Source organism: Gekko japonicus, unplaced genomic scaffold (assembly GCF_001447785.1).
Source record: "Gekko japonicus isolate JY-2015 unplaced genomic scaffold, Gekko_japonicus_V1.1 scaffold4720, whole genome shotgun sequence".
Lineage (NCBI taxonomy): Eukaryota > Metazoa > Chordata > Lepidosauria > Squamata > Gekkonidae > Gekko > Gekko japonicus.
Window position 1 is genome coordinate 38,632 of NW_015164347.1, and position 11,842 is coordinate 50,473.

An 11,842-nucleotide genomic window follows, 5' to 3' on the forward strand; every position below is an offset into this window, starting at 1 on the left:
CAATGTTGGATCAGGCCAAAGGCCCATCCAGTCCAACACTCTGTCACGCAGTGGCCAAAAATACCAGGTGACATGAGGTCCACCAGTGGGGCCAGAACATTAGAAGCCCTCCCACTGTTGACCCCCCCCCCAGCACCAAGTTGCGTCTTTGGAGCCTCCTTGAGGCTTTCTGTCACCCCTTTGAAGGTCACTGTCCAGAGGATACACTTGGCTACACTCAGCAGTTATTCCAAAGATTGGCCGTATAGGTGGACATCGGCCCAAGAAGTAAGCATTAGAGTACTTACGCTTACGTACCGGTAATGAGCAGCTTTGGTTTTAGTGTACTCCAGGGGACACAAATGATGTGGAGCGACAGTGAGGCTGAATAGGTCTGGTCAGTGACTCTGGGAAACTTTCTGCACCCCAGCGTCCCTTTTGGTGCACGGGGTTCTGTAGCAGATGCTATGGAAAGGAGCCAGCTTGCAAACCGCTGAGTTGGGGAACAAAGCAGGGCCTGTGGCTCTCAACATGAGCGAAGCCCTGGTGTGGATCAGACCGATAGTCCATCTGGTCCGGCATCCCGTTTTACACAGTGGCTAATCAGATGCCCTGGGAAGAGATCCGTACGCAGGGGCGCAAAGACCAAGGCCTCTCCGTGTAATTGCCCTCCTACCGCTGGCATTCAGAGGCCCTGCCCTTCTGCATCAGAAGCTCCGTGTCGCCCTCATGGCTATTAGCCACTGATTGCCCTCTCCTCTTCCATAGATTTTTCTAATCCCCATTAAAAGCAGTCACTATTTCCTGGGGCAGCAAGTTCCACAGGTTAGCGACACCCTGGAAACATTTCCTCCCAGCCACAGTGTCACTGCCAGAACAAGGAGAGAGCTGTGCAGCTCGTTGCACTGTGTTTCCCCGTGGCATGGCAGCACCACATTCCTCTGAGGGCAAGAGGGGTTGTGGGTTGAGCCCCTAAGACAGTGGTGGCGAACCTATGGCACGGGTGCCAGAGGTGGCACTCAGAGCCCTCTCTGCGGGCATGCATGCCATCGCCCCAGCCAGTCTCAGACCATTAAGTGTTGAATTCTCTGCCAAATAATTTTAAGTAAATGAAAGCATTTGGGATTGCTTTCCTTACTTTGTTTGGATCATCTTAAGTTAATGTATGAGTTGTTTTTTCTCAAGTAAAACCTCAATATTTGGGTTAAATTGCCGTGTTGGCACTTTGCGATAAGTGGGTTTTGGGTCGCAGTTTGGGCACTCGGTCTCTAAAAGGTTCGTCATCCCTGCCCTAAGACAATCACACATCCAGATCTAATTTTCAGAGGTCACAGTTATCTGGCTGCCAGTTGCTGGTGCTTTTACCCAGAAGTCAGGTGAGCAGAGCCATGCCTTTTGTCATGCCTCTCTGTATCTGATTCCCAAGCTGCTGGGCAAACTGTGGAGAGTCATTTCTTTCACACAGCAGACTCTTAAGCATACTGGGGGGGGGGGAGCTAAGAACATAAGAGAAGCCAATGTTGGATCAGGCCAGTGGCCCATCCAGTCCAACACTCTGTCACAAAGTGGCAAAAATACCAGGTGCCATCAGGAGGTCCAGCACTGGGGCCAGGACACTAGAAGCCCTCCCACTGTTGCTCCCCACCCCCACCCCGCCCAAGCACCAAGAATACAGAGCATCCCTTGCCCCAGCTTGAGAGTTCCCATCTTCTGCTCCATATGTTTATCTAATTCCCTCTTGCAGGACCCATGGAACAAATCTTAGATAAATCGCCATCAGACTATGAGAGGCGCGCAATTAGCTTTTCCTTCTGTCTCTTCTCCCTCCGCCAGATGTCTCACACCAAGCCTTACATCAGGAAGAAGGCAGTGCTAATCATGTACAAAGTGTTCTTGAAATACCCTGAATCCCTTCGGCCTGCATTCCCTCGCCTTAAGGAGAAACTGGAAGACCCTGATCCCGGTTAGTGAGTAGAGCTGAAACAGGAACGAGAAAGTTTTGCCTTGCGTGGGGAGGGCATATCTGATAGCAGTCAAACTGGCGAGGGACAAATCTCAAAAAATGAAATGGAGTAAGAACCGGGAGGGGTGTGTGTGTGTGTCTATAGCAGTGAAAAGTTTTCTGGATGTCTGGAAGTTTTGACTGGTTTTCTCCTTCCTTTTCCACTCCGGTGTCCAAAATCTCATCCATGTTCTCCACTTGGGCCAAAGTTGATGTGATGCCCCGTCCAACTCCCTCTCATTAGACTGGAACCTGTGGTGGATTTCCATGGGCAGAAGAGATGTCCATGTGATTTTCACAGACATCCACCACCCCCTGTGGGACCTATGACTCCCCCCCTTTCCCCCTGGAGCAGCGCTTCGGGGGTGTTTCGAAGGGAATCGGGGAAGTCACTCTCCGCGGGCGGAAATCCCTTCCGTCTGTAGAAATTTTCTCTGGGATTCACGCCAGCATCTAGGCTACATTCCTCGTGCTGTAGTGCCTCTGTATTTTGCATTTCCTCCCTTGGCTGGCACAGCAGCTGTCACCTGCAGCCTGGCGCCAGGGCAGAGGCATTCGGCTGGATGTCGGGGAGAAGGGAACCCAGTACTTAGATGCTGTTCTTGGTGCTTCTTCTGTAGCTTCAGTGAAAGGCTGGACCAAACAAGAAGAAGAAGAGAAGAGATTGAATTTATACCCTGCCCTTCACTACCCAAAGGTGTCTCAGAGCGGCTGACAAACTCCTTTCCCTTCCCCTCCCCACAACAGACACCCTGGGAGGTCGGTGGGGCTGAGAGAGCTCTAACAGAAACTGCCCTTTTTTCAAGAACAGCTCTTATCAGAACTACGGCTTGCCCAAGGTCATCCATCCAGGTGCAAGTGGAGGAGTGGGGAATCAAACCCGGTTCTCCCAGGTTAGAGTCCGCGCACTTAACCACTACACCAAACTGGCTCTCTGCCTTGGAGCTGTACACCCCCTTCCATTTTCCACTGCTTTGGTCCAGTGGCTGAAGTGTAGGGTTTTAAATATACTCTCACGTGCCAAGATCTGTTCCCGTCATGTTGGCAAGCGGTCTCTGCCTTAATCCTCCTCCTCTGTACTGTGGAAACAGTCAAGAGCTTCTCTGAAAGAGTAAGCTGGCGGCAAGGCCAGAACACAACTCAGAAGCAAGATTTCCAGTTGAGAGTTCTTGCACGTGTGAAGGAAGGATTGGGGAGAGCTTGTTTCCCGGTGTTATTTCTGGGAGATGGCCTGGTTTTACACACAGCCTTGAGACAAAACGTATTTGTGTCAGCTCACTGAGGTCAGAGAGAACAAGGAGATCAATCTGTCGCTGACTGTGAACCGTCAGTGGAAATAACTCACTACCTTCGGGCCTTCTTTCCTTGCCTTCCCCAATGCTTCTTGGTGCTTGCTTTGAAAATCCTTTCTGATGGTCAGGAGAACTTTGCAAACAAAGTGCGGTGTGGTGTGGAGGAGCTGCAGCAACAAAGTAGAATCAAGTAAAATTGCATCCTCCTCCTCCTGCTTGCCGCTTGTGTCAGCAGAGGAGGGAGAAGACAGTGAATTCCTGTTCTCACTGCGGTGGCTCACAGTGTTGTGAATCTTCTTTGCATGGCTCTCCCTCTCGGAGAAGATTTTTGGGACAAAGAGTGAGCTGCTTGGGGAAAGGTCTGTTCGGCCAGCACCTCCTGTGAAGTCTTCAGTTGGATCCAGCCCATAGTTTTGTAGTTTGGTTGTAAAAACAAAGCATAGCTTGCTATAGAAACCAAAGTTTAACTGGCCCTACGTAGCGAGGAGGTTGTTGGGGGGGGGGTGCTGCCCTTTTTGCAAAACCTCGAACTGCGGCTATGTCTAAAACAGGCTATAGAGACAGAGGAAGGTGTATATTTCACAGCAGTCACTCCTGGATTGGAATTCTGCGATGAACAGGGCAGAAATATACCACAGGATGAGAGTGCCTTTCTGAGAGCCAGTTTGGTGTAGTGGTTAAGAGCGGCGCACTCTAATCTGGAGAACCAGGTTTGATTCCCCACTCCTCCACATGCAGCCAGCTGGGTGACCTTAAGTCAGTCACAGTACTTTCAGAACTCTCAGCCCCATCTACCTCACAGGGTGTCTTTTGTGGGGAGAGGAAGGGAAGGAAATTGTAAGCCGCTCTGAGTAAAGGGTAGGGTATAAATCCAATCTCCTTCTCCTCTTTCTCTATGCTACACTCATCTGCTCCCCCTTCCTCCTTGACAGAGGTTGTCCCACATGTTTAACTGGGTACTAGGAGTGTTGCTGTAGTTTTGTTGTGTCCGTGACCCTTTTGCTTCTTCAAACCCACTTGTTCAGATAACACCCCCACCCTTCTCTTCCAGGGGTCCAGTCGGCTGCTGTGAATGTTATATGTGAGCTCGCCCGTCGTAATCCGAAGAACTATCTCTCCCTCGCTCCGCTCTTTTTTAAGCTGATGACGTCCTCCACCAACAATTGGGTCCTCATTAAAATCATCAAACTGGCAAGTCTCAGCAGGCCCTGGGGCTGGCCCTCCTTGTTAGCAGAGGGTGCGAAGCGAGCAGCAGACCTGTCGCTTGCAGGCGGAGTGGTTGGGAAGAAGGGAAGAGAGGCAGGCGGCATGCATAATGAGCTTAGGGAAGTGTCATCTGCATCTGGAAGCGTTAAAAGCTGGGGCGGGGGGCGGGGAGAGATGAAATGCACAAGACTGCAGAGGATGATGCCTTCCTCGACTAGGAACCTGGACAGTAAAAGGGGCCTTCGGCACCTGTGCTCTTCAGTAAGATCACCTGTATTATAGGAAGGTCAGTGGCGCAAGGCAAAGGGATCGGACCAGTTGCTGCGGGAAGCCACATCTGGTTGGCAGATTCTGAGTCTGTCTCTTAATGGACCTGCTTTGTGCTGAATCAGACCATGGTTCCATCTACCTCTGTACTGTTGACTCATGGCAGTTGGAGGTGCAGGTGTTTGAACCCTGAATTTTTCTGCTTGCGAAACTGAACAATGGGCCCTTCCACAGAGGTGTGCCAACTCACAGGGAAGCCTGCTCGGGGAGCCCCCTACTGCAGCAGGTGGGCATTCCATCACCCTCAGGGCAAAGATGGAGCAAAAGCACCTGTCCTCAGAGAACGTTGCATCTCTGCACAACACGCTGTTTGAGCCGTGGCTCATTCCGGTCAGGAAGCGCAGTCCTACAGAAATGTAGGGCTTGGATTCTCTGAGAGCAGGTAACTTTTGGACCAGTTGCTGCGGGAAGCCACATCTGGTTGGCAAATTCTGAGTCTGTCTCTTAATGAACCTGCTTTGTGCTGAATCAGACCATGGGTCCATCTACCTCTGTACTGTTGACTCACGGCAGTTGGAAGTGCAGGTGTTTGAACCCTGAATTTTCTGCTTGCGAAACTGAACAATGGGCCCTTCCACAGAGGTGTGCCAACTCACAGGGAAGCCTGCCCGGGGAGCCCCCTACTGCAGCAGGTGGGCATTCCATCACCCTCAGGGCAAAGATGGAGCAAAAGCACCTGTCCTCAGAGAACGTTGTATCTCTGCACAACACGCTGTTTGAGCCGTGGCTCATTCCGGTCAGGAAGCGCAGTCCTACAGAAATGTAGGGCTTGGATTCTCTGAGAGCAGGTAACTTTTTACCCTTGCACTCTGCTCTTCCTGGGTTTTTAGTTATCTGAAGTATCGAAAGTTCTGAGTTAGTCTCTCTAAACACGTAGAGAGCTGTGTTGGCTGTGGAGATGCCAATACAGTCTTAGTTATGCTTAACTCTCAAAAATAAGCCCTGCCTAAGAACTAGAAGGAGAGAGATGGTAGCTCATGTATTGTGACTTCTGTGTCGAAAGAGAGAACATCTCCTTAGTTGGGTGTCACCCAGGTAACTTGACTAACAGCAAGTTCAGGATAGGCACAACCAGGGGTCATTTCCGGCAGGAGCGCACAGGAGCGGAGCTCCGGCAGTAAAGAGCCTAGGGGGCGAGCACATGCAACAAACCCCACCCCCTGCTCCCAGCAGCCCCAAGTCAGAGCAAGAAGCAGCCAGGTAAGTTGCAGAGCCCCCGGCCCCCCGGCCCAAAACAGTCCAAAACCTTTAAGACCAGGTTTTATTCAGGTACAAGCTCTCCCTCCTCTGCGAGGACAGATCTGCACGTCCCGTCCCGTCCCCTTCAGTAGCTAGCAATCCAAAACAGTCCAGTGGAGCCAGAGCGGTGGGGTGTTGCCTTCTGACACACTTTCTGTGATGTCAGGGGGTGTGGCATATGCAAATAAGTTATGCTAATGAGCTCCCGCACCTCTGTTTCTACGGAATGACCCCTGGGCACAACATGCCTTGTGAGGCACACCGTTTGCCTGCAGAATTCCCTGCCACCAGATGTGACAGCTGCTAGCTCAGATGCCTTTGTAAATAGACCAGATGATGACTCAGTGGAACCCCTGCGTGGAGAAGTAGGCTACATCTGAGAAACCAGGCATAGCAGACAAATGCATCTGCCGTATGCTATTCTTGTGAGCGTATGAGGCACCTGGTTGGGGCAGTATTGAAGCAGCAACGAAGGGGAATGCTGTTGTAACATATGCACGCCATAGAGAAGGGTTGGGGAAGGGAGGGAGAGGTGCACTGTTCCTTTGGGCCCATGAAGAGGATTTGGGGGAAGAGGGGAGAAAGGTTCAGCAAGAGGGGGAGATGAGGGGATTCCTTTAACATGACTGCTCTTGCGCGGTTTAGGATCAAAGTCTTTTTTTTCTGCCATCTTCTAGAGCAGGGGTGGCCAAACTGGCTCGGGAGCCACATGTGGCTCTTTCACACATACTGTGGGGCTCCCGGCCGGGCAGCTGGGGAAGCAAAGGGGAGGCATGCCTCCCTGATGGGTGGTCTTCCCTTCCTTAGCCAGTGCTCCCCTCCCCAGTGCTCCCCTCCCCAGGTAGGCTGGGGAGCACTGGCTAAGGAAGCAGAGAAAGAAAGCAACTTTAACTTTAAATGTGTTCTCAAAGCACCCGCACACACTCCAGCTGGCTTGGAGAAGGCATGTGTCTCTTTAAACCCCTTCCCCAAGCCATCTGTTTGCTTCCTTTTTTCCCCTTCCCTCCCTCCCCTTCTGTTTGCTTTCTTTCCACCTTTCTCTTTTTCTCTCTCTCCCTTTCTTCCTTCCTTTCTTTCTCTCCCTCCCTTCCTTCCCCCTCCCTCCCCCATCTGTTTGCTTTCTTCGTTTCTCTCTCTTTCTTTCCTTCCACCTCTTTTGTTCTTTCTTTCCACCTCTCTCTCTTTTAGACAAATAAATATCATTAGTAAACAAATAAATATTATTGGGCAAATATTATCAATATCTGTTTTTACCCCTTTTTATTTTTGGTGGTCTCATTTAACGTTAATAAAAAGCAAATTTGCATATGTTTCAATAAAAAGTGTGTGTCCTATTCTATGTGGCTCTCACATTAAGCAAGTTTGGCCACCCCGTTCTACAGTCTTTCTTTTTGGAGGGGCAGAGGTGTTTTTTGGGGGAGCCGCCCTTGGAAACAGGGCACTGGGTTAAATAGGACTTTGAGCTCTGGTCCAGCACAGCAACTCTTGCCTTCATCGATCCTGCCAGGCAGTCTGTTCCAGGGAGGTTATCCCCTCAGTGGGTGCGGTCAGACGGTGTGCTGGGAGCGGTTTAAACAGCTACGGCCCTGATGCGGTCTTTTTTAACCTGGAGAATCATGATCACACTCACCTCCTTGCTCCGGATCACTGCGCAGCCACATCGCTCCCCGCCATCCAGACGTGGGAGCGTGCTTCGCTGTTGTTTTTCTCTCTCAGTTTGGGCATGCGCACAGGCAGCCATCTGTAGAACTAAAATTTTCACTCATGCAGAACAGTGATTTCCACTTCAACCCGGCTGCTGGGACACTTCCCTGTGGATAGCGTATTCCCATCCTCTGACAGCTGTTGAGCCGCTTGCTCTCTTTTCTCTGTTTCCTACACACAGTTTGGTGCCCTCACTCCACTGGAACCCAGGCTGGGGAAGAAGCTGATCGAACCCTTGACCAACCTCATACATAGGTAAGTCGGTTGACTCTTCCCGGTTGGGTTGCCACTTCTAGGCTGTTGGCCGATGAGCCGTGTGTGCGTGTGGTCGACATCTCTCGACTCTCTTAGCGAAGCTTCGGGTCTACGAGCTGGTGCGGCCGCTTGCTCGTAGCCGGCCCCTGGGCATCATCTTCAGGGGCCTGCTTCTCTCGCTGTCATTGCCTTGAGCCAGTGTGCCACAAGCGGGCACAACAGCGCCACCCCCAGAATGCTGCTGTGGACGACGGGGAGAGCAGGAAGACGTGTCAGTAGACTAGAGGAGAAAGGGAAAGACGGAGCAGTTTCTCTGGGAGGTTAGCGGAAGGACCCGGCAGTGTCTGCTTTAATCCTCCTTTCTTTCTCAAACAGCCAGCGTGCTCTCTTCCAATTACCTAAAGCGGGTAAAGTTCATTGCAGCACAGTCAAAGATAAAAATGTAGTGGGCTTCCGAGAAATGCAGCCGAGCAGACAGTATGTATACTTCGAACCCACCCCTCTTTCCAGTCTCCTCCCCCCCCTCCTCCCATCGTAGTCGATTAGCTGCCGGGCCTTTCAGCCTACCACCTGTGAGATTCTCAGCTGATGTAAACCAAAACGATACAGTTGATTCTGCCTTAGCATATGACGCCTGGGGGTCAACGCCAGCTGCCCTCTGCTGCCTGGTGGTTCTAGATTTGTGGGAGACACATGTCGGACGCCACTTCCTGGAACAATTGACTGTTGTCTGCTAAATTGTTTTTTGAAGTGTTTCTGTTGCGGCACAGGCCAGTTGCTGCCGCTCACCAAACCAGTGGCCCGTTGCAGACATAATCCTTAGCTGTGCTTTGGCATTAACCTTGGCTTGTAGCTGTCACCCTGGTTAAGATACCCCAATGTGCCTTGAAGCCGTGGCCGACTGCGGTCCTGCTTCCTTTCCCTGCTTGTCATATCACAAGTGGCCGGAAAGGTAAGAAGTGCCTTAACCCTGGTTTGCTTGGCACAACTCTTAACCATGGTTAATGTGAAATGTGATTTTTTTTTCAGACTCCCTTGGAACCATAGTTTCACATTGGCCAGTTGTGGCCGGTCTTTCCCCATGGCTTTCGTTGTAACCCTTTTGTCTGCAGTAGGCTGGAATGGGGCTCAGTCCCTGCAGCAGCAGAGAACTCGATCGCTCTGTTTTGTATGGGTGGATGGCTGAACACAGGGCTCAGTCCCTGCAGCAGCAGCAGCAGAGAACGCAAGCAGAAGAAGCAAAAGCCTCAGGTCCAGTCAATGATTTAACCCTTTCAAACTTCCCGCATTCAGGCAAACCCTTCAGCTTGACTGCCAAGGAGACTCTGTGATGTTTTGACAAACGTCCGGCCCCGTTCTAGAGCATGTTATTGTCTTGCCTGCCCTAGTATGGTTTTTCCCCCTGCCCTTCCTCCATGGAGCTTGGGGCACTCTGCCTTCTGCATTTTATCATCACAAGCCCGTTAGGTTAGATTACGCTGCATGGTTGTGCCACTGGCCCCCATGCTCCATGCAGGAGGCTTTGTGGCAGCCTGGGAATCCAGACCCTTGTCTCCCAGATCGTACTTTAACATTCTGGCCACTACACTACGAGAGCCAGTTTGGTGTAGTGGTTAAGTGCGCGGACTCTGATCTGGGAGAACCGGGTTTGATTCCCCACTCCTCTACTTGCAGCAGCTGGATGACCTTGGGTCAGTCACAAGTTCTCTCAGAGCTGTTCTCTCAAGGGCAGTCCTCGAAAGAGCTCTCTCAGCCCCACCCACCTCACAGGGTGTCTGTTGTGGTGAGGGGAAGGGGACGGAGTTTGTCAGCCGCTCTGAGACTCCAAGTGAAGGGCGGGGTATAAACCCAGTCTCTTCTTCTACACACTGACTCTGCACTGGCTGTCCTTTACCTGGAAGATAACCAGTTCTCCCCTACAGCTGGGTATGGGGTGTGTGTGGAAGGCAAGTCCACTGTTTGGGAGTAATCTGAGAAGCTTTCGAGGAGCTGCTGTGGTTTGCAGTAATGCTGTCAGAAGCCCCTTGGCTTAGCCACAGTTGCCGCTTGCAGCTTGAGCAGACTGCAGAGTTCATGTAGTCTCCTGGATTCACGTAGGAGAGAGTGTTCCGCAGCACAGGGGTCCCCAACGTGCTGCCCGTGGGTGCCGACCCAGCCATGGCTCCTGCCGAGTGTTTCAAAAAGTGGATGGAGCCCGTAGGGCTTTTGCCTACCAGGGTTTCTAGTTGGCCACAGGAGATCTGATTGGCTGTTCAGATTTTTTTTTTTTTAAGTTTCCTTTGGCAGCAGCTGCCACCACAGCACCAAGGATCTTCACTGTGTGACTGAAGGTAAGCTTGTATATGTTGCAAGGCAATACTTTAAAGTATGTTCATTTTAAAAGGCATCCTGTTAAAGGCGAACTTCTGCCTGAAACGTTGAAGAATTACTATTAGGGTTATGCGTAAGCTCACTCCCTGACCTTTTTGTCGTTGGCTCCTCCTCCTCACGGCAGCCGTTTTGTGGTTGTGCCCCACCGACGCGTGTCACAATTCCAGAGGTGCCCACAGACTGGAAAAGGTTGGGGACCCCCCTGCTGTAGCACTTCGTCGCCCGGAAACCATAATAGATGTCATGAAAGAGATACCAGAGCGATCTCAGAACGCGAGAGGGAGGGCAGGAAGGGTTGCACCAGGGCTTAGTTCTCGTGGCCCTTTCTTGCAATCCCAGGGAAATGCCAGTCGCCACTCTGGGGTCAGGAAGCAGTTTTTATCCAGGCCAGTTTGGCTGGAGATCCTGGAGGTTTTTTGTCATCTAGGCGTGAAACAGTGGTCACCAGGTGTGTGGGGGAGGTAGTTGTGAATTTCCTGCATTGTGCAGGGGGTTGGACTAGATGACCCAAGAAGAAGAAGAGATTGGATTTATAGTCCGCCCTTCACTTGGAGTCTCAGAGCAGCTTACAAACTCCTTTCCCTTCCCCTCCCCACAACAGACAACCTGTGAGATGGGTTGGGCTGAGAGAGCTCTGACACAAACTGCTCTTTCAGGAACAGCCGTGCCAAGGTCACATCAGCAGGTGCAAGTGGAGGAGTGGGGAATCAAACCCGGTTCTCCCAGATCAGAGTCCGCGCACTTAACCGCTACACCAAATTGGCTCTCAGGAGGTCCCTTCCAAACTGACTCCCAGGAGGTCCCTTCCAACTCTGTGATTCTGAGGACGGTGCCTGACTGTTGAATAAGCTGTTGACAATACTCACGACTGTTTTGTTGTTGTTTTGTCTTGATGTCACTGTACTGCCAACCCAACAGCCCTCAAGTCTTACCTGCCTTCCTCTTTAAAAGAATGGTGCTTCTCCAGAACGCAAAAAGGCCCTGGGGAGCGGGGAGAGAGGAGATGAGCTGGCTGCATATAGGCTAGGAGGACCTTGATTTTTTGAGAAAGGATCTGATCACTTTTTGAGCAGCAGCACTGTAGGGGCCAAAGCTCTGCGGCAATGACAGCGTTCGGTCCTTCTGGCACCACCCACTTCTCCACCCCATATGAGATTTGGTTTGTTGTAAGAAGCCAAGAGCCAGTGGGCTGGACTGGCACTCTGGTTTCCAATGGAACGTGGCCTGCTTTAGGTGACAGCGGATACCTGGCAAGCAGGGGGATGCGAGAAGTTCGGCATCTCTCCTGCCACCTGCCAGCATTGTCATACTGCCTGCCTAAAGTTGTTTTCGAATGGTAACTGAAAGTGAAGTCTTTGTGTTGCCCTAGTCTCTTGGCTTAGTGGAATTGTGATGTGGCTCCTCCATCCTTTCATCTCTCCCCCCCCCCCCCCCCCTCTTTAGTGGCTTGGTGACGGCGCCCAGACTT

General features: G+C 51.5%; 1 protein-coding gene across 1 annotated transcript in view; it reads left to right on the top strand.

Moving 5' to 3' along the window:
* The window catches only part of AP3D1 (adaptor related protein complex 3 delta 1 subunit), a gene marked incomplete at its 3' end in the record, with an annotated part of 67,455 nt that overhangs the window by 29,843 nt on the left and 25,770 nt on the right, over window positions 1-11,842 (top strand). The window contains exons 6-8 of the mRNA XM_015408878.1: window positions 1,813-1,942; window positions 4,325-4,464; window positions 7,931-8,004. Coding sequence (XP_015264364.1) covers window positions 1,813-1,942; window positions 4,325-4,464; window positions 7,931-8,004 — 344 coding nt within the window. The remainder of the gene's footprint in view (window positions 1-1,812; window positions 1,943-4,324; window positions 4,465-7,930; window positions 8,005-11,842) is intronic.